The sequence below is a fragment of the Stenella coeruleoalba genome (genome assembly GCF_951394435.1).
Source record: "Stenella coeruleoalba genome assembly, chromosome: 18".
NCBI lineage: Eukaryota > Metazoa > Chordata > Mammalia > Artiodactyla > Delphinidae > Stenella > Stenella coeruleoalba.
The window spans coordinates 67,144,651-67,167,556 of record NC_137164.1 but is presented as its reverse complement, the minus strand read 5'-3'; the positions used below and the strand labels follow the sequence as shown (position 1 = coordinate 67,167,556).

The following is a 22,906-nucleotide window of genomic DNA, read 5'->3' as shown; positions in this document are numbered from 1 at the left end:
AGACCCCTCTCATTTTTTAAACAATGAACTAAATACAACTTCATGAAAATACGCTCTCTTACCAGGCAACCACACTGAAACTTAGTAATATTTAAGGCGCTGTATCTATAGGATCACACATAAAGCAAGCTCCAATGTGGAAGTCTCCTGTAAGGGTCCGTAAGTCCCCACCTTTCCTGTTATCAGCAGAGGCTCACTGGATGCTCTTCTGAGATTCAAGCACAGCTTTCAAAATTAACATCAATAAAAAATATTCCCACTATAAAATATTCTCACTTTTTGTTCCTTTTAAAAACAATATTGAGTCCTCTGGGGTGAAAAAAAACCTTATAACATTAAAACATAAAGAGATAAAAAAGAATCTAATAAAGAACAAAACAGGGAAAAAAGATTTCATAGTACTATTTGTTTTGTGAACACAAGTTACTGAAGGGCTTGGTCAATGACTTGGGAAATTCTGGTTCCTACCCTTATTCAGCTAGTTTGTTTTATTTGTTCTTCCCTATATAACCCACCCAACTAATAAGAAAGGAAGTACTATCTTATATTTATAGCAATTCCTAGCTTTAAACTGCAAGTCAGAAGTTATGGTTTTCTCAGAAAGAAATCCAAGAACAGATGCAGGTGGCTTTCTAATCCCAGGAGCACCAAAGTTTCCAGTGTTTCCCCTGGGTGCACACAGCCAAGCACACACCATTGCACAACCTCTGATCAGCACCAACTGAAGAGGAGAAACTCACAATCGATGACAGGAAACCAGACAGGGTAACTTTAGACGGTCTACTGGAATTTCAGCTAAGGTGCACCCCCCACCCCCAGTTCCTCCCAGGCCTGAGAAATGGATTGTTCTGAAGCAAAACAGTCCATATTCGAGCAGTAAAGGGAAACAATCCCTATCACTTTCTAACCTAGGCTCTCTGAAATGTTCCTTCCTTACAAGTTCACTTTCTAGCTGACCCCAACAAAGACTGGAGAGGGGCAGAAGGCAGCTCTCAATAAAATTTTGAAGCAGAATTTCACCCTCAAGCATCCATTCTGCTCTAACGCCACCTCAGCGCTCTGGGGATTCTGTGCAATCGCCTGTGTCCAAACCTCCTTCATGACTCATTTTCCCAACATACCCTCTTCAGTGTAATATACTGACAAATGCTAGCCTCACCCATCACACCGGCATCTCCTTATCTAAGTTGTTAGTAGATAAACATGTTCTAGTTAGTCTTCAAACTGAGCTGAAAGGTGCAAATCAGTAAACCCCAAACTTATTCAGGTGCCAGACATCTGGCATTGATAATTCTCTTCCCAAACATTTATGTGGTTAATTGCATCATAAAAACTTAGAACAATTTTACTAGTAGAAAATGATTATAGTATTAGGTATTTAATGTGCAACCAAACATAAGGACAAATGTTTGCTAAAAAAATTATTGAAAGGTCAGTGGTTTCTGAATTCTTCTAGTAACATTCATGTGTTACTGTTCATCAGTAGCACACAACAATAAAGGAAATATGGGGAAACGAATGCATAATTCAGAAAATTCTTTTCATAAACAGTTTTTTCTCTTGTAACTAGGAAAACTGAAAGACCATGGCATTAATATATTTCCAGAGAATAGTCTCAGAGCCACTCCTGCAGCTGATGAATACCTCTAAGGGATTTCTATTTTTAAAAAAAGAGAAGAAAAAGATTGTCCTAATTGACAAAACCTTAATAAAATTTCTGAAGATTTTCAGGTGGCACAAGGAAGAGAGACTTTTTGTGTAGGAAGATCTTTCCTGAACACTGCTAGAGAAAGAAAGAGGTCTTGCTTCCTAAATCCTGCCAAGATGAAAAGGTCTACAAAGAGCTTCCTGTCCCATCTCCTTCTCCTTTCTCTCTCAGTGGAAGCCAAGAAACCTTATGCTCTGGTGGGACAGGATAGTCAACCTGCGTGACCCTGCTGCCAGGCTGCCCAGACTCAGACCCAGATGGTCTTTGAGGATCTAGTCATCTGCAGCTCCAGTGCTCCCACAACAAAGTCCTGGTCTCTATGCAGCTGTGAGGGAGACATGCAGAGTCAACTTCTGGCACAGCTAACCTTGCCCCAGGTCACTTATGGCCAAAGCACACAGATTCTGAGAACCAAGAGGACTCTCAGAAACAACCTAGCCTGGCTACAACTCAGGAAAACTGGATTTCAAATAATTATTTAGAGAAAGTAATTTCTACTTTGTAATTTTCACTTAACACTTACATAGAGTCACGAAAGTCATAATTAAAATCTGTGTCCCTGATCCCAGGAAGACTGACAGCAGCATTCCTTTTCTTGGAGGACGGAATATATCACCATGAACTAGCTTCCAGCCAAATTCTTCCTGGGCATCCTCCTAAAAAGGGAATAAAATCGTTTACGTGCCATGTGGTATCACCAAGAAAACTAGACAGTTTGTTCACTGTTGAATATGCGGATATGGAAATCTAAAAAAAAAACCTTACAAATGTTAATATTTATTTCAGTTTTGAAGTATAAAGCTTGACTCATGGAGCTTTATATAGCTTTCTTGAATTATTTTGAAAGGAATGTTGTGTGTTAAGATCTATAAATATAGTTACTGAGAAACTTTAAAAAGTAATACAAAGATAATGTGATACCTAGTTCTAGTCTAATAAGTCAAGCTTTATGATCCAATTTGATGGCGATTTTAAGTCATACTCTATAGTCTTCTTAACTTACACTTACTAATCCCCAAAACAAGCAAATGGTATTAGGTCTCATAGCTACTTTGCTTGTATAGTAGGCTTGGCTGTGAAAATATTAATAAGCTTGTGTCACCAGCCCAAACTGCTCCCCTATCTCCAGACACACATACACACCTGCCTAATCAACAGCTCCACTGGGTTGTTTAATGGACACCTTGAACAGAATTATCCACAGTGGAACTGATTCTCCCTGCCTCTACCTGCTCTACCTGCACTCTCCCTCAGTAGATAAAAGCTCTATCCTTCCAGCTGCTCAATCCCCAAAACCTTAGAGTCATCCTTGATGCCTCCTTTTACTTTTTTCACACTTCACATACAATCCTTTAAAAATTCTTACAGTTCTAGCTCTAAAATATATCCACAGGATCCACCACTAGCCCCTGGTTCAAACCATCCCTTCTCACCTGGCTCTCACGGAATTCATTAAACTAGTCTCTGTTTCTGCCCTTGCCTCCATTCAGTTGATTCTCAATACAGAACCAGAAAGATCCTTTTAACTAATCAGGTGGTTCAGATCAGAAACGTGGGGTCATTCACTGGCTTCTCTCCCTCTTCCACCCTCTCCACAGTCAACTGGTCGATCAGCATTCCATCCCACCTCCTGAACACCCTCTGTATCTATCTGCCCACTTCCCTACTTCTTCCCTGCCACCATCCCCTATCTCTGGGAACTCTCTAACAGTCTCTTGACTGGTCTCTGTGCCTCCAATATTGCCCAGCTCCAAACGATTCTCCACATAATGTTCAAAGTGACTTTCCTGAAACATGAATCTGGCCACGTCACTGCTGTTTAATATTCTTCAACAGCTTCTCAATGACCTTCAGAATGCACAGCTTAGAAATCCTTCAAAATTTGGTCCCTGGTATTTTTTCAGCCTCCTCACTTAACATTTCATCCAGGGTACATCTGTATCCCTCCCCCAAATTCCCACTCAAATTTCTATCTTTGCGAGCAGTAGACAAGATTTAAAAACTAACATTCTAGTATTTTATAGTTTCACATTTTCATTTAGATCATTAATCATTTCAATATAAGCAATAAAGTTGGAATCTACCTTATTTTTTTTCTAGATGGCCACCCCCCCTTATCCAAAACTATTCATCAAATCTATTTTTTCTTTGTTGATACACTTTTGTTAACCTCCAAATTTAGACTCATTATTATTATATATAGAAAATATTTACTTGGAATTTCTTCACCAATCCTCCTAAATCTCTCTTTAGGATTGTTATTTATTTATTTTCTACTAAAGTATTTCTATAGTAATTCCTTCAGGTCTGACAGACTGATTCACTGCTCAAGTATTTCTACAGACATTCCTTCAAGTGAAGGTGTGTTTGTGGTCAACTGGTTTTGTTAGTCTGAAAAAGGTATTTCACCTTCATTTTTGAAAGACAGCATCTCTGAGTACATGACTCTATGTAAATAGTTAATTTCTCTCACTACCAATTTAAAAATATTATGTTTTGAGCTTCCATGGCCAATTTAATTGTTTTTCCTTTGCAGATGTTCACTCTTTTTCCCCTCTGGCTGATTCTAAGATCTCTTTTCTATGGTGTTCTGTGGTTTGGCCAGTTGATCTAGGTGTGGATTTCATTTTATTTATTCCTTGGATATACTGTGTATCCTTTATCTATGGATTCTTATCTTTCATCTGTGCTGGAAAATCGTAGCTGTTACTTTTTCATATATCTTATACTCTGTCATTAATAATCTTAATGTCTGAAATCTTTGGGACCTGGTGTAAATTTGTTATTTATTGTAAATTTTTGTGAATTTCTGATGAATAGATCATACTTTATTGACCTTAAATGGGGGGAATCTTGCAAATCCAAATTTGAGAGACTTTCCTTCAGAGTATTTCTACTCGATTCTGCTGAGAATCAGAAGGCATTTACTAACCTAGAACCATTTTGCCCCCCTTCAAGAATCCAGGCTTAATACATAGGAGATCAAGGTTCACCATGACCCAAGGTTTAATGTCCCAATTGGTTAAAAACTTGATATGAGCACGGGCCCAAAGGAGAACTTCAACTTCTCATGCTTGTACTGCTTCCTGCTGTGGCCTCACTCAATTTGGGGGGATGGGGTGGATCTGGGGGAGTCCTTGGATACCTTTTTTTTCTTTTTTTTTAACCTATCATAAGCCCAGCAATGAATCAAGTCTGGTACATCAAGGGCTAATTTGTTTATTCATTCATTCAACAAATATCTGTTATCACCAACTATATGCTTGGCACTGTTTAAAACACCAGAGGTACTACAGTGAGTATAACAGAAAAATTCCTCTTCTCATGAGTACACCTTCTCATTGGAAAGGCAGACAATAAACGAAATAAGTAAAATATATAGTACTCTAGATGGTGATAAGAAGTATGGATGTGGGGTGTGGGTGGAGAGGATGTAATTTTAATGGGATGGTGAGGAAGGTCTCACCAGGAAGATCATGTCTCAGTGAAGACCAGAAGCACGTGAGGGAGCTCTCTGAGGGATGAACACTTGACGAAGACAGAAAAGCAACTGTAAAGGCCTGGAAATGGGAACCCGCCTGAGGTGTCTGAGGAACAGCAAGGCAACCAGCATGGCTGGAGCAGAGCTCCAAGAGCTACTGCAGAGCCTTATGGGCCACTGTAAAGACTATGGCTTCACTGAGTGCAGTGGAAGTCACTGGAGGGCTGTCATTGGGAGTGAAATGACCCTGAACAGATACGCTCTGATGGCTATGATAAGAGACTGGCAGGAGGGAAAGAATGGGAGCAAGACTGGAAATAGGGTTTCCTGGCCTGTACCCCAAGGCCACCTCTGTACAAATAAAGAAAAAAATTCCATTAACTCAGCAATTATTTGGAATTGTCGATTATGAACAGAGTATTGTGAAATTATTTTAATCAAATATTTAATAAGGCATACAACCAATAAAATCATGGAAAAGCAACTGTGGAGTTCAAGTGCTAAAAAGCTTCTAAACATTAATATGTTCTTTTTTTCTAATTAGAAAAAGAGAGATGGGGGGAGCTAAGAAGCTGGGGAAGAGAAAACAATGAAAATCTGAGTTTTATGTATTCATTACAAGTAGTGATTCTTGTGGAAATTTTGTTAAAGAGCTGCTAGGAAATTAAAAAGTATAAAATGTAAAACATTATGGAACTTAAAATGCAAATAGATGAAGTTGAGGCATTAATTACTTTGAATCCACCAAAAGGTTGAAATGATAAAAACTCAGTTAAAATTAATTTTTAAAAATTAAACATACACACATACAAAAATTGCTTGGGAGCTATTCTACTCAACTTTGCTGTTTCACAAACGGAATGTCTGCTGGACATAGAGACTCTGACAGAGTTGATGGCACGTAAGTGAAAAGAGGGCAGAGCTGGAGCTGTGCACCTGCACCCTTTCTGCAACCTCTACTGATGCAGATGAGGCTGTGAACAGTTCAGCTCTGAGAGCTGCGGTCACTAAATTTCTACAGAAAACCAATCCTTAAGGATCATTTTCTTATTTGAAAATGTGAATTCAGGGTAACTTTTGAGAAGAATGTTTTAAAAGCAGATTCTGTCTAAAGCTATTATTTAAATTTTTTCCAAAAAAAAATAAAAGACTATCCTCGGCAGACCAAAGAACAGTTCAGATGTTTCACTCACTGTAGAATCCATCTGATTATATCTGGCAATATCTTTATGCAGCGTCCGTAGCATAATCATAGCCACCATTCCAGACAAGAAGAGGACAATGACCAAGGAATTCATGATGCTGCAGAAATAAGCATGTTAGGATTAATCTACAGCTTAATCTTTGGAACAGCAAAACTCTTTAAAAACTATTTATTGAGTAACATTAAAACAGCATTAATCAAATTAAAAACTTGACCTAAAATCCAACAAATTCAATGAACTGTGTTCTGCTGCACGGCCTTCTAGTGGATACATAACTGTATGTACTTATCATAATATAATTTTGTGGTCTGTTGAGAACTAGAATTTTTTTTCTCCACGGTCAACATTAATAACTACTGTGCCCAAATTAGGGCAACATAAGCTGCAAGGATCAACAATGGACTGGTCTGTACCCTCAAGAAATCTACTGAAAAACAGTTACTCAGTAAATTAATGAGTATCAAAAAAGATTAGTCAGTAAAGTAGGAAAAGGAGAGCGACGGCACCATGAACAGCTCTCTAGATAAAAGTTTTGAGTCATGCTTAGAGAATAATAATAATAATAAACAGTCGTAACAGCCGCAGTGGCTTGTCTACTGAGCCCTCTTCCGTGCCTGGTAAGGTGCTCAAATGCTCTGTTTCATTACCTCCTTCAAGCCTCAGAATAGTCCCATGAGACAGGTTATTTCTAGATAAAGAAATGTACTCTGAGAAACTGGGTGATCTAGCCTGACTCACAACCAGTGACTAAAAGCCAGGACTGAATCCAAGTCTATCTAATTCAAAAGCCCAGCGTTCTGAATAACTGGAGAATCAGAGTGAATGGGATGTTCAAAGGGACAGAGAATAAAATAAGGACAGAGCATAAAGAAGATTAATTCTATACTCTTACCTAAACCACTGAATGTGGGTATGAGGCATAGATTCCAGAATGTAGTCCCATCTAGATGCCCATCTGATATTCTTATCTTCCTAGAGGGATTTAAAAACACACACACTCTTTAAATAAGAATTTGCCAATGAAGCGTATTAGGAATCCAAAAATTTCCATTCACAGCTTAACATTCTAGTCAATAGATACAATTCCTCATTATCATAACTTGGGTTAGTCATGAGACTTATGGACCTAGATTTACTCAAGTCTCAGGAAAATTAGGATAAAATTAAGCAGTAAATAAAATATAAGAGTTCCTAAAAGTATCTACTTACTTGTATTTTTTTTAAAGTCTTACTTTAAATCTTAATTAGCAAAGGCTTATTTTAAATGTCAAGATTTAGAGCTTTAGAGTATTTAATTATTTTCAGAAAATTGAGTGGAATAGCTTATTCTTTATTCTCTTTGATGCTATCTATCTATACCTATGAGACATCTAACCAGACCAGAGTCATAACCTAGGTACCTGAGCATCTGGCAGGTGTCACCCACACTGAGCTCTTAATACCTAGAAAGAAATATGTACAATTTACTGCACCAGGCTTGCAAAATTACACACTATTTAGGTAGGGACAGTAAACGTCACAACTATATTGGATTGCCAAGATAGTTTATTAAAAATAGAGGTGGAATATTGCCCAAGATTCTCATAAAATGAACTTTTACTTTCCTCCTAAGAAAACACTCCCTTGAATTACCTAAGAACCTATATAGATTATCTTCCATCAGGAAACTCTCCATTTAAGCTTACACTCAAATCCTGATTTTAAAAATGGTGTTGTTTGCCCAAATGCTTGTTGCATATCTTTGACACTTTCATACCATCCTTCATGCCTCATTTCTACCTTTTGCCTTGTTTGTATCTCCTATGGCTTAACACTTTTAATCAGGCTCAGTTCTCCAATTCCCCATACTTCTTATTTAAATGAAGACTTAGTTTCGAGGGCAATTATGTTGCCTGGTGCACTGACAAACTATTCCAAAAATTAACTCATTAAAAGCTTATCTATTTGACAAGCTAATCATATTTTTAATTAGTTTAAGTAATATGAATTTAAAATCAATTTCTGAGTTATACTAAAGATAAAAATCACACTCACCTGGAAGCTAACAGAATAAGTATAGGCAATTCTGATCTCCCCAGAAGCCTTGTTACTTATATCCATGGGGGGTCCAGAGCAGTCTGTTTTATCTATATGGGTGTGCTTGAAGCTGTGGGAAGAAACATTTTGGCAAGATGCTGATAAAATAGTTTTTTTAAATGGAGTAAGGTTGGAGATTTTGTACGTATTTCACAATGCTGCTGATAGTCAAAAGTGATTCATATCACACTGAATAGTACGAATATTTACTTCATATAAATAAATGGCTTAGTTATAAGTGTACAAAATTGTTACTCAAAATAAGAACCAAACTTTGGAAAACATTACTTGAAGAGCATTAAATAATCTTTAAAGAAATCAAAACAAACACTGAGGGAGTTTAAATTAACTGCCATCCTGTTACGGCATGCATTGCTTTACCACTAGTGGCACAAGAAAATGGCTATATCAGCTGGGTGGGGGAGTGGGGAGTCATGGAAAGAAAAGAATACTCAATCAAAGAAGCATCTCACAAATAACTGAGGAGTACTTTCACGCTAAAAAAGCTGACAATTTGAAGAGATGCCCTTTCAATGACTTATCACATACTGGCATCTAACACTGCATGGAGACTTTAGAAATGACACACTAATCAGCTCATTTGGGCCTCTGAAAGCCGCAAATATCTGAGGTAATGCTTTTCCACTGTAGAAGGGAACATGGTCCTAACCACTTATGTTCTCCATTCCAAGCTGACATAGAAAAGCTGTCAAAAACTGACTGAAAAACAAAACAAAAAGGCACCCTGGCTACTTATCATGACAGGAAAATAAATATTTGTATGGTTTCTCTGGGAAACCCATAACTCAATAACAAACCATGCTAAAGGAAGTTTTAGTAAAATCAATTAAAACACCAAATTATACGCCAGAATACTCATTAAGGAAAAAGTTAATTGGTCCCAAAATATTTATTCTTTGGGTCTAAATTTCACTTACAGTTATTTATTTTTATCTATTGTATAATTACCTTTTTGGTTCAAGTTTAGCAGCCACTAATCTTGCTCCCATGGATCCAGTTTCAACAACATGGTAGTATATTTTGATATCAACATGGTTAAAGATGTAAAATGTATCTCTTTCATGGAATTCTGACTGTGGAGCAGAACTTAAAGTTAGTGGTAGAAAACTGGCTATAAAAGTGTCGGAATATAAAATTTTAAAATAAGCCAAAACAAGTAAGAAAATTTGAACTTGGACAGAATTTTAATCCTTCCCCATAAAAATGTGTAAGTTTTAACTTTTTTTTTTAAATTGTAGTTGTTTGTTTGTTTTTTTTTTTGCGGTACGCGGGCCTCTCACTGTTGTGGCCTCTCCCGTTGCGGAGCACAGGCTCCGGATGTGCAGGCTAAGCGGCCATGGCTCACGGGCCTAGCAGCTCCGCGGCATGTGGGATCTTCCCGGACCGGGGCACGAACCCGTGTCCCCTGCATCGGCAGGCGGACTCTCAACCACTGCGCCACCAGGGAAGCCCTGAAGTATAGTTTTTAATAGAAGTACAATGCTGTGCTAGTTCCTGGCGTACAACAAAGTGATTCAGTTATATATATATATGTTCTTTTCCACTGTAGGTTATTACAAGATATTGAATATAGTTCCCTGTGCTATACAGTACAACCTTGTTTATATTTTATTTATAGTAGTTTGTATCAACTAATCCAAAACTCCTAATTTATCCTCCCCCCCTCTTCCCCTTTGGTAACCATAAGTTTGTTTTCTATGTCTGTGAATCTGTTTCTATTTTGTAAATAAGTTCATTTGTATCATTTTTTTAGATCCCACATATAAGTGATATCATATATTTGTCTTTCTCTGTCTGATGCACTTCACTTAGTATGATAATCTCTAGGTCCAACCATGTTGCTGCAAGAGGTATTATCTCATTCCTTTCTATGGCTGAGTAATATTTCATTGTGTGTGTGTATATACCACATCTTCTTTATCCACTCATCTGCTAATGGACATTTAGGTTGCTTCCATGTCTTGGCTATTATAAATAGTGCTGCTATGAATATTGGGGTGCATGGATCTTTTTGAATTAGTGTTTTTATCTTTTCCGGATACACGCCCAGGAGTGGGATTGCTGGATCATATGGTAACTCTATTTTTAGTTTCTTAAGGAACTTCCATACTGTCTTCCATAGTGGCTGCACCAACTTACATTCCCAGCAACAGTGTAGGAGGGTTCTCTTTTCTCCACACCCTGTCCAGCATTTATTATTTGTAGACTTTTTGATGATGGCCATTCTGACCGTTATGAAGTGATACCTCATTGTAGTATTTTGATTCTCATTTCTCTAATAACCAGTGATGTTAAACATCTTTTCACGTGCCTACTAGCCATTTGTATGTCTTCTGTGGAGAAATGTCTATTTACGTCTTCAGGCCATTTTTTTGATTGGTTTGTTTTTTGTTGTTGTTGAGTTGTATGAGCTGTTCGTATATTTTGGAAATTAAGCCCTTGTCAGCTGCATCATTTGCAAATATCTTCTCCCAATCTGTAGACTGTCTTTTCATTTTGCTTATGGTTTCCTTTGCTGTGCAAAAGCTTATAAGTTTGATTAGGTCCCATTTGTTTATTTTTGCTTTTACTTCTATTGCCTTGGAAGACTGACCTAAGAAAACATTACTAAATGAGAAAACATGTCAGAAAATGTTTTGCCTATGTTCTCGTCTAGGAGTTTTATGGTGTCATGTCTTATAAAGTCTTTAAGCCACTTTGAGTTTATTTTTGTGTATGGTGTGAGGGAGAGTTCTAAGTTCACTGATTTACATGTGGCTGTCTAGCTTTCCCAGCACCACTTGCTAAAGAGATTGTCTTTTCTCCATTGCATATTCCTGCCTCTTGGTTGAATATTAATTGACCATAGTTGTGTGTGGGTTTATTTCTAGGCTCTCTATTCTGTTCCACTGATTCATATTTCTGTTTTTCTGCCAATACCATGTTGTTTGGATTTTTGTAGCTTTGTAGTATTGTCTGAAGTCTGGGAGAGTTATGCCTCCATAAGCTTAAACTCTTTATAAGCCAAAACTAACTGGCAGAGGTACAAATTACACTTCTTTAAAGTTTTAATTTTTACATAAAACTTTAAAAGTACCTGACAAGACATCTCTTATTGTCTAGCTTTTCCCTTAGAAAATAAAACAGATAAAATTTTAAATATTATATGTTATGAGCATGCTAAATGTTACACATTTTAACACTTTTCCTCCACAGAAGTTTAAAACTTCAGAATAAACCAATAACCTAAATTATTCAAGAGTCCTTGGTCAACTCTCACAAAAGCATTAACCAAATAACCAGTTTCATGATCAAGCTCATGCTAACTTCTACTACCAGGTCATATTCATTAAGAGATTAAATCAGGTTGACTTCATTATACAAAATTTAATATATATCCCCAATAATTTTGATTACTTTCTAAATTAATGTCTTCACTTTATTATTTTATTTTTTTAATTGTAAAAGAATGGCCTCAAAGATTGATACCTTTTTAAAAAGGTATAATATCAAACTTTTACAATACAATATTCTATGGACTTAAATTTGCCATACAAATTTCATGGACTTATTATGATGTCTTTTTGGCAGTCAACCATGAACCTTTTTTTAATATGTAAGATTTATGAATTTAACTTTTAACAGAGTCAGAACATACAAAGTCCTAGCCCATAGCATAGTGTTTAGCATATAAGAGACACTGCCAGTAAATGTTAAACTGAATCTGAATTATTTTAGTTCTAGAGTTATAAATTGTTAATCTGGCTTAAATTTAAAGACTAGGTATGGGAATTCCCTGGTGGTCCAGTGGTTAGGACTCAGCGCTTTCACTGCAGCAGCCCGGGTTCAATCCCTGGTCGGGGAGCTAAGATTCTGCAACCTGCACGTCACAGTCAAAAAAATAAAAAAAAGGACAGAGTAGTTGTCCTTCAGAACATCTGAACTGCACTCATTCAATGAATATAACAATTTTTGTCCAGATAAAGATTGACTCCTTCTACCAAAAAGCCATATTTTAAAAAATAGCATAGAGTTACTTTATCACAAACTTACATTAATAACACAGGCATCTTTTGCATGGCCTTTATCTGTAATGTAACAGCCAATAGGAAATCCAGGATTACAGAACCTCTGACCATCTTCAACATCATAACACCATGTTACCGGCATATTATCCACAATCCTATGCACAGAAATAAAAGTCAAGTTAGAAACCACCAAACATGACTAAGAATTACTTCCCAAATCTGTGTCAACACTTTGTAAAATTTAAATGTCTAAAAATGCCTTAACGTGTCAAAACTACAATCAAAGAATTTTGATAAAATGTGGTACTTCATAAGTAATAGTATTGTGCCAATATCTGACACACTGTAGTGGGAAAAAAAAAATCTCTACACCTTCTTTGAAAAGGAGTAAATAAATTAATTTACTACGATCGCTAATATAACAATACCATTATCTAGACACCTAAGGATAATTTACCTTCAGCGAACACTCAACAGCTCTAAATAGGTGCAAAGCAATATATTTAGTTCCTTGGGAACAGTTTATGGAATAGTATAGAAACAAACGTCTTTTATTACTCAGGTAATTCAATAAAAAGGAGAAGAATATAACTGCCAAGATATAGGGAAATATTCAACTGAAGGGCCACGCGAAAAAGTGAAAATAATAGTATCATCTATTAAAACCGTGTAAATCCAACTTATGTCTAAAAGAAATGCTGCTATAAAGTTAGAGAAATAAATCTTTCAAGTTCTATAGTGAAAAAACTTTTTTTAAAAAAAGGATAAAAATAAAGAGTAAAATTTTGTAGTCCTGTATAATTACATTAAAGTGCAAGCATAGGGTCTCCTATGCCCAAAACGCATCACAGGATACAAATTTTAAAAATTACTAAAAATATACTAGCTGTATTACAGTCATAAGACAACACTCCAGGGCATGTTTTATTTGTGAATTAATGTATGCCTTAGGAAGTAAAATTATGATTCTATATTCACCCAGGGTGTACGTTAATAACCTAATAAAACATGTCTCGTCACACTTAAATGCTATTTAATAGTACCCAATATACTAAATTTTAGAATCACCTACACTATTAAGTTTATTATTATTATAGCCAGCAGGCTAGTAGTTCCCATGAAAATACTAAAATATCAGAAGCATGAAAACCATGCTATATAATATAAATAATTCAGATTTTTTGGAGGCCTCAAGAATCAGTTAATTGCTTTAATATTTTAGATAGACAATGAAGTTCAGTCAATGAATATAAAAGAGCAATATATTAATTTTAATATCTTTACACTATCAGAGAGAGTACTACATAAAATTATAGTGCTAGTTACAAAATGAGAATTAAGGGGCAATTTAGGGTTTTTTTAAAGGTGAACATCCTAAATTTATCATTTATATAATGCCTTGACATAACCTTTGCCTGGCTGGAAACAAAAAAAACCCAACAAACCCTTGGAAATAAATGTAAGAAAACTTAAAGAATATAATTTTCAATTACTGCCTTGCTAAGTTGGGAAGTAGTAGCTATTGAAATTCATAACACCAAAAATATTTAAAAATTCTATTTTCAATCTGATATAGTGAAAAAGAGTAAAAGAAGAGGACTCAAAAGGTTAAAGGTCGAATGACTGGCCCCAATTTTTTACCATTAAGGACTGCCTTCCATTATTTCCCTCTACCCTCATGGGCTCCATCTGAAACACTTCTGGCAGTCAAGTTTCATTTATAAATAACTCAATTTTCCCAATAAACTAACTTCTAGAGTTTCTGATGAGAATGGAATAACCCATGTTACCACAATACACTCAAAAAAATAAAAAAAGTGCAGCCAAAAGCAAAGAAACTTGGTATTTAGGTTATTCTACATAGTTTTTAAAATTTATTTATTTTTATTTTTTTCATAGTTTTAATATAAGTTAATTTACACTATCTAACTGGGGTTTTGCATTTTTGAAAATAGCACATCATTCCCCTTTGCCAGCCTACGGGATCCAAGATTGGCACTCACTAGACTAAAATATCTTCAAAGACCCCTCTCTGTCCAATAAGCCAGAGTCTGGTGGTTTCATGGTACTAAAAAAATTTAAGTACTTTGATAACTAGCTAAATAAATTACACTTTTATAAATAAAATGTCACAAAGACGTGGAAACTTAGGCAAAAAGTATAATCACAAAACTTGTAGAGTAGAGGGAATTCAAGTGTCTGCTGCTGGTATCAAAACATTAGTCAGGGGACTTCCCTGGTGGTGCAATGGTTAAGAATCTGCCTGTCAATGCAGGGGACACAGGTTCGAGCCCTGGTCCGGGAAGATCCCACACGCCGCGGAGCAACTAAGCCCGTGAGCCACAACTACTGAAGCCCATGTACCTAGAGTCCATGCTCAGCAACAAGAAAGAAGCCACTGCAATGGGAAGCCTGCGCACTGCAGCGAAGGGTAGCTCCTGCTTGCCGCAACTAGAGAAAGCCTGTGTGCAGCAATGAAGACCCAAAGCAGCCAAAAATCAATAAGTAAATAAATTTATATAAAAAAAAATCAATCAGTCTCAAGAATCAAGAAGTAGCTTAACGTTATTCACAGAGTAAGCCAAGAAGATCCTCAAATTACATTCTAAAGTCCCAAATAAGAATTGAAAGTATTCATCAATTTAGATATAAAAATTAACTACTGTTAATTAACTGACTGTTCTCTATAATGAGAACAATGAGTTGGTGCACTAACAATCAGTCATTTTATTCATTCAGAAGGTAGTGTGGTTAAAGTGCTATGGGGGAAGAACTACAGTTCATTCATGTGATGGAATGGTATACAATTACAAAAAGAATGAAGTAGATATAGATCTATAGATGTGCTTTACATGGAAAAATGCCCATATTTTCTTAAACAAAGTGATCAATTTCAGAATAATGTGTACAATAATTCCATTGTTATTTTAAAAGGTACATACTCTTTTTTTTTTTTTGCGGTACGTGGGCCTCTCACTGTTGTGGCCTCTCCCGTTGCGGAGCACAGGCTCCAGACGCACAGGCTTAGCAGCCATGGCCCACAGGCCCAGCCGCTCGGCGGCATGTGGGATCTTCCCGGACCGGGGCACGAACCCATGTCCCCTGCATCGGCAGGCGGACTCTTAACCACTGCGCCACCAGGGAAGCCCGATACATACTCTTTTATATACCTACATGTGCACAGAAATCTGGAAACAGGGCTTTCCCTGGTGGCGCAGTGGTTAAGAATCTGCCTGCCAATGCAAGGGACATGGGTTCGAGCCCTGGCCTGGGAAGATCCCACATGCCACGGAGCAACTAAGCCCGTGTGCTACAACTACTGAGTCTGAGCTCTAGAGCCTGCAAGCCACAACTACTGAGCCCACGTGCCACAACTACTGAAGCCTGCGCGCTTAGAGCCCGTGCCTCACAACAAGAAGCCACGACAATGAGAAGCCCGCACACCGCAACGAAGAGTAGCCCCCACTCACCACAACTAAAGAAAGCTTGTGCACAGCAACAAAGACCCAACACAGCCAAAAATAAATAAATAAATTTATATTAAAAAAAAAATCTGGAAACATACAGGAGAAATAATAGTGCTACCTCTGGGGAGCAGGATTAAAGAAGTTGAGGGTAGTAGAAAACACTTTGTATAATCTTTCATATTTCTAAGGGTTCCTGCTATTTCATCTCTGTCAACTCTGCTATCTATGCTTAAAATCAAATTACATAGTAAAAATGTCTGAAGTCAGCCAAGGACAGAAATATACTCAACTAATGGTTCACATAAATGCGTCAATATGAATCAAATATTTTTTAAATGTGTAATGAACTGATTTAAGGACTAAAGCCCATTGCCTAGAATTACCAGACTGTATATCTGTGATATGGCTTAGAGTTTTTGTTAATGGATTCAGACCTGAAATAATAAACTTTTCTGATTCAACTACAAAAATCACTATCCACCAGCATTGTTCCAGTTTATTTTTTTAGGCAGAATTGTTTAAGTTTGCAACTATTTTAAATTATTCTTCTTGTTATTAAGCATCTTGGGATCAAAACAGTACCTATGTTAATTGCATCATAAATAAGTTAAAAATATATCTAAGTACTTTATTGTCAGGAATCTACTGAAGAAGAGGTGCTTCTATTATCTTTAAGAGGAAGACTCTAAACAGGATTCTAAGAACAGAGGGTAGAAGAGAAAGCTAAAAATCACCCATAGTGGGCTTCCCTGGTGGCTCAGTGGTTGAGAATCTGCCTGCTAATGCAGGGGACACGGGTTCGAGCCCTGGTCTGGGAGGATCCCACATGCCGCGGAGCAACTAGGCCCGTGAGCCACAACTACTGAGCCTGCACTCCACAACAAAAGAGGCCGCGATAGTGAGAGGCCCGTGCACCGCAATGAAGAGTGGCCCCCGCTTGCCACCACTAGAGAAAGCCCTCGCACAGAAACGAAGACACAACACAGCAAAAATAAATAAGTTAAAAAAAAAAAAATCACCCATAGTGACCTAAAGAGTCATTCTTTCATTCAGTCAACAAATGGACAGCTGTCAGAGTAAATGGAGGTAGAAGGGGTGAAAATGAGCCTTAAGGCTCATAAGGACTGAGCCTTAAATATGATTTTGAAGGCTGGAAAGAACAATTTTAAGCAAAGAGAAAACACCAAGGGAAACTTTTCAATTACTGATGAATGAGAAATGTATCCTGAGTTACATTAACTCAGCAATTAAGTAGTATTCTCACAGTAGCTTACAGGAAAAAAGCTCTTGGCTTACCAGAAACCAAAGAAATGAAGACATGGAGGAGACTTTCAAGTTCCTGTTAGCACTGAGGGTCAGATGAGAAAGAAGCTGACGCATGTGTAACAGGTACGTTTCCTTCCTTCTAACAGAGCTCTGCTATGGGAGACTCATTTCTATGTGGTTCAGTTGTATTTTACCCAGGTCTAGCCAATCAGAGTGAATCACCCTAATCACAGACTCGTTCATGAATGGGCATGTGACCCAGGGTTGCCCCTCTCTAGGACTTTTTTGTTCTACGAGGATGGGGAGAAACCAAGGAGGCAAGAGGGAATGAGAGGTTCCAACAGTCCTACTGAGCCACAGGATCTGGTCATGTCCAAACTGAAATCAATGGTTCTCACCTCCCTGAGTGAGGGCAAACAGGTCTGAGATAGTGACAGGACAAACATTCAAGAGGAAGTCTACAAAAATAGTCTTCCTGTTCACCACCTCCAGCACCTTACACTTTTTGGAAGAGGCAAAACGTATGTAAACCATGACCACCAGAGAATACAGGCATTTGTTGGCAAAATTATCTGGAAGAATAACAATTGGTTATATTTAAAAAGTTGGGTTTTTGAGACCCTTTTTTAATACTGTTTGAATATTGTATAGTAAGTAAATACTCCTGCGGAAGCAAAAAAAATTTTTTTAATGCTTTTTGATTATAATGCAAACTGGTAAAAACATTGTTAATGTTACGTCATGTTTATAAAATAAAAAACAGATTACACAAATTATAAGTATTTTTATTGGAAGTAGATGCTATTTCTCAAATATCAAATGAAAGTTAAATTTTGTTTTCCTATGATCTTTTTCACGGCCTGCAAGTACAAAATAACAGTATTTTTCTAGAAGACTGATCCAGGTCCTTTCCCAAAGCACAAATATGCTCCTTTTAACTATGTATGAATAAAAGAAGTGCTCTAGGAAACAGGTCTGTGTACCTAAACAAGTACCAGATATTACAATAATCTAAGTGCAGAAAATGATGATACTTTAAGCTGTCAACCTTAGTAATCCTCTGGCAAATAAAAGTCACTACTTCATATTACTAATAACAAAAAAAGGAAATAAATTTATTTGCTATTTTTATAGAATCAATGAAGTATTTACACATTCAATGAAACAGAGGTTTCTTCTTGAAAAGGAAAAAGCCCAAAATCCCAAATCTCCACGTCTTACCAGTGATGTTGATAATTCAGTAACATGCTTTTTTTCAAGAATTCTAACTTTTGTTTGTCTTCAGCTTTCTCTGTATGGTATGTTTTTGTACAAACAAGCTTACAGGTCTCCTCCTTATTAAATGTAAACTGTATTAAAATAAAGTGGAAAGCAAATTAAGAAAAAATATCCAGGTCCTTCATGCCTGTAACATAAATAGAGTAAAAGCACTGGTCTCCTTAAATTACTTAAGTGCATTAATATTGATAATAAACATATAGATATTCCCCACAGATCAAGCAGATTTAAATTTCAATCTTATTCTGTTTCTCTAAAACACTAAGTCATCAATTTTTCTTTTAATAAGTAACAGTTTTTATTTTTATTTTTGATAATTTCAACCAACCCATCTCTTAAATATAAGTGAGTCGTAGGAGGGGAAAATACCCACACGTAGAACAAAACAACATCAGTATCTCCATAATAATGTCCCCTGATAATGTTTTGGAAATTATGGATTTGAAGGCTTCCTATTAATAAACAGGTAAGGTTTTATGTCTATGTATTATTCATTCAGTGGATATTTGTTAAGTGTCTCCTATGCACCAGGTGATGGAGGTTCAGCAGTGAACAACACAGACTGTGATGACACAAGAAAAAGTTAAATCTGGATGTCTAGAATCAGAATAAATGTGATTCTTTTTACTCACATTTGAAAAGATTGTCAATTTTTAGGCTGCTATGTAATAACAAAGTTGAAACAAAAATTGATAATTTTTTAAACCAAAGTTTAAAAACTAAGGAGTCCTCCAATTCTGGAGTCTAGGACTTATTCCATGAGCATGAAAACACACACATTATATTATTCACAACATATTATATAACGTAGGTTTACTTTACCAGGGCCTATTTATGTCTTAATTTAAAAAATCCATTTCCTAGTTTTCTTAAGGCTATAATTTATTAAACTAATTATATATACTCCATAATGTAACTATATATAGTCCAATACACCTTTTAATAAATTCAAACTTTATTACAGGGAGTAAAAAAAAAACCCAACTTGCGTATGTTTCACTTCAGAGTAGTCCATTCTTTTATACATTATTTATTAAAATCCCTAAACCAGTTATTGTACATCATCTGACAAACCAATGTTTCAAGTGTAGTTCACTGCTGCCACCTGTCAGCCAATAGTTTCGTTCTCGAGGCGTTGCTATTTCTGTGAATACCGCAATATTTATGTAAATATTTAATAGTTTAAATCTTATATGAACCTTATAGGTTCCATCTAAAAGACCGGGAAATGAAAAAAACAAACGTATACATACTAAGGAATCAGAGGGATGTGTCAAACTTAAAGCAGAGAAGAGACATTATTAGTTACCACAAAAGTAGCAAATCTTACACTGCAGTCCGACGCTCACTGGGCTCAGGCAAGTCAACGGTGTGTTCAATTGTGAAGGAAAATAGCAACCCTAAAGACGACACTTATCCATCATAATAAACGCTTATTACCTCATGTAACCCTCCTAACAGCCCTATGACGAAGTCTTCTTTGCTGACTCCTCCTCCGTCTTCCTGACCCATTAATACCAACTGCCCCAAGGCCCAGTCCTTGGAATTCTTCTCTTCACTATTTTTACCCACTCCCTTGGGGAGTTGATCAATTCCTGGCTTCAAATACCAACTATACACTAATGGTTCTCAAATACACGTATCTAGGCTGAACCCCTCCTCCAAACTGCAGACACGTATTTTCAACTGTTAACTCAACATCCCTACTTGTATGCCTACCAAACATCTCATGTCATGTCAAAACAAACTCTTCCCCATTCCCTCCAAACCTGCTCTTCCCCCAGACTTTCCTATCTTAGAAAACAGAAACTCCACACCCCACATCCCACCTCTCAGCAAACTGTTGGTCCCAACGTCAAAACACAGCCAGTTTCTGAGATGCTGACCGCTTCACAACTCCCACCCTTACCCCAATGATCTGAGTCACCATTAAGTCATGCATATTTTCAGGACTGATAGCGAGAGACTCCTAACTTGCCTCCTGGCTTCTCACTCTCCCACGGTCCATTCTCCCTACAACAGTCCTGGTGATCCTGTTAAAATCTAACCCTACCCAAAACACTTCAATGCTAACCATCTTGCCCAGATGTACAGGTCAAAGTCTTTACAATGGCCTATGAGTGGACTACATGATGTGGTCCTATTACTCCTTTGCCCTCATTTCCCACTATTCTCTGTCTTGCTCACCTGCTTGAGTCGCACCAATTTTTCTCTGTACCTTGAATACACTGGGCGAGCGACATCTCAGAACCTTTGCTTTTGCTGCATCCTTCACCACATCCTCCCCTCTCCCCACAAATTCACATGGCTCACTCCCTTACTTGCTTCAAGTCTTTTGCTCACCTCTCAGGTAAGACTTTCTCTGGCCTATTTAAAATTGAAAATTCTCCATCCACCATCCCTGATTTATCTTCAATAGTTCTTTCATCAGCAACTGACACACCATGTGTTTCAGTAATTCGTTTTGTTTCCTTCTCCCCATCAGAATACAAGTCCACGAGGACAGAGACTTTTTTGGTTCACTGCTGTACCCCACAACTACCACAGTGCCAGGCACGTGAAAGACATTCAGCAGTTGTGTTAACTGACTGAATGAGTGAATATGAGTGGTTAGACTTGAGATTTTATGATCCTATGATAGGTGGCTCCAGCTTCACATAACGCACACGATATCTTGCAGTTTTTTTCCTGACCTCAACAAAAGTCATCGATAAAATGGCAAAGCAGATTTGGGGTTTTGTTTTGTTGCTACTATTATTTTTACTGCAGATCTAAAAGAAGGCAAAATTCTTTGAAAAGAAAGGATAAAGAATCAATACTGAAATCAATGCTGAAAAATACATCAATACATTTATGGTTGCCTTGGGGAAAAAAATCTGATATCTTGGTCCCATGTTTCTGTTAACCTATGCCTTGATCTTAAGAAATGCTTGCTCTGTTTCTTTAAGCTTGGGGCTTAAAGAACTTGTTTTAGCACAAATCTTGATCCTAAAAAATTCTAGAAAACTCCGGGAAAATGTTAGGTGCACATTCTTTCTCCATTTTAAAACACTCCTTCTGTTCTTCTATTTTACCTCAACTCCTAGGACAAAATTAAATCTGAAAAGCACTAAGCCTGGGCTTCCCTGGTGGCACAGTGGTTAAGAATCCGCCTGCCAATGCAGGGGACATGGGTTCGAGCCCCGGTCCAGGAAGATCCCACATGCCGCAGAACAACTAAGCCCGTGAGCCACAACTACTGAAGCCTGCATGCCTAGAGCCTATGCTCCACAACAAGAGAAGCCCGCGCACCGCAAGGAAGAGCAGTCCCCGCTCACCTCAACTAGAGAAGGCCTGCGCACAGCAACGAAGATCCAACGCAGTCAAAAAAAAAAAAAAAAAAAAAAAAAAGCACTAGGCCTAAAAGAAGGGTCTTTTGCATAAGCAAGGCATAATCTTTACATAAAAATAAACGAACCCTGAGTAGAATCCTACTGAAGAAGTAATTTGCCTTTAAAGTCTACACCAAAGGGACAAAACTTCTCTATGGATTTGCATATTTTGCTGTTTACTGTTGGAGGCTCCTGTTGTCCCTCAAGTTCACTGAAGGTGTTACTGATGCTCTTCCCGCCGTCCATCATTTCTTAAGATCAAGGCATAAATAAACAGAGAGATGGGACTGAGAGACCAAAGGAGTATTTTAAGGTAGTTATACAATTTAATAAATATGCTGAAAAATCACCCTCTGCTATAAAAAGAATGCAACAATTTCCAAAGTAATCTTTTAAAATATCACATCAGGGAAATATTATACAATTAATATGCTTGCCCTACTCAATACCACCCATGTCCATATATTTTGAGTTCCTTCTTTCCCAGTGACTTCATCTCATTAGGTCTTCAAATCTACTGTCTTTGGAAAAAAAACAAACTCTGGCATCTTTACGGTAGAAAATCTCAAATTAAAACATTTTAAGAGGACATACTTACAGTTGAAAACTATGAACCTGTAGTGAATTAAAGGTGTACAATTATGTCTTCCCCCAGTGCTTCACGGTGTAGATACGGTGCTGGAGTAAGAGGTTAATGGGACTAACCGAGGCTTTTGGGGGATTTGCTGGACAGATGCTCAACGTAGTAAGGGCCAAGGGAGACAGAAGGTGGTGCTTAGTGAGAAAGCAGGCAAGGCAGCTAATCATGGGGTCACAGAAGAGACGGGTGTGACACCAAGAGAGGGAGCTGTTAGGCTGGGGTCAGGTTACAGTCACTGAAATGAGTATGCCCACACGGACAGATGCCCACAGAGAGTTAAAGAAAAATGCACAGTGCAGAATAATATTTTAAAACATAAACACACACATTTAATTCTATTTATATATGCTTGTAAGTACATGGAAAATTTCAGGAAAGATTAACAA

The 22,906-nt window shown here is 37.3% G+C and overlaps 1 protein-coding gene across 1 annotated transcript in view; it reads right to left on the bottom strand.

Annotated features, from left to right (window-relative positions):
• TM9SF2 (transmembrane 9 superfamily member 2) overlaps window positions 1-22,906 on the bottom strand; it is a 57,676-nt gene that overhangs the window by 17,979 nt on the left and 16,791 nt on the right. Inside the window, exons 4-10 of the mRNA XM_079902837.1 lie at window positions 18,453-18,580; window positions 12,524-12,653; window positions 9,440-9,564; window positions 8,429-8,540; window positions 7,287-7,366; window positions 6,383-6,491; window positions 2,232-2,364 (exon numbers count right to left, since the gene is read on the bottom strand). Coding sequence (XP_079758963.1) covers window positions 2,232-2,364; window positions 6,383-6,491; window positions 7,287-7,366; window positions 8,429-8,540; window positions 9,440-9,564; window positions 12,524-12,653; window positions 18,453-18,580 — 817 coding nt within the window. The remainder of the gene's footprint in view (window positions 1-2,231; window positions 2,365-6,382; window positions 6,492-7,286; window positions 7,367-8,428; window positions 8,541-9,439; window positions 9,565-12,523; window positions 12,654-18,452; window positions 18,581-22,906) is intronic.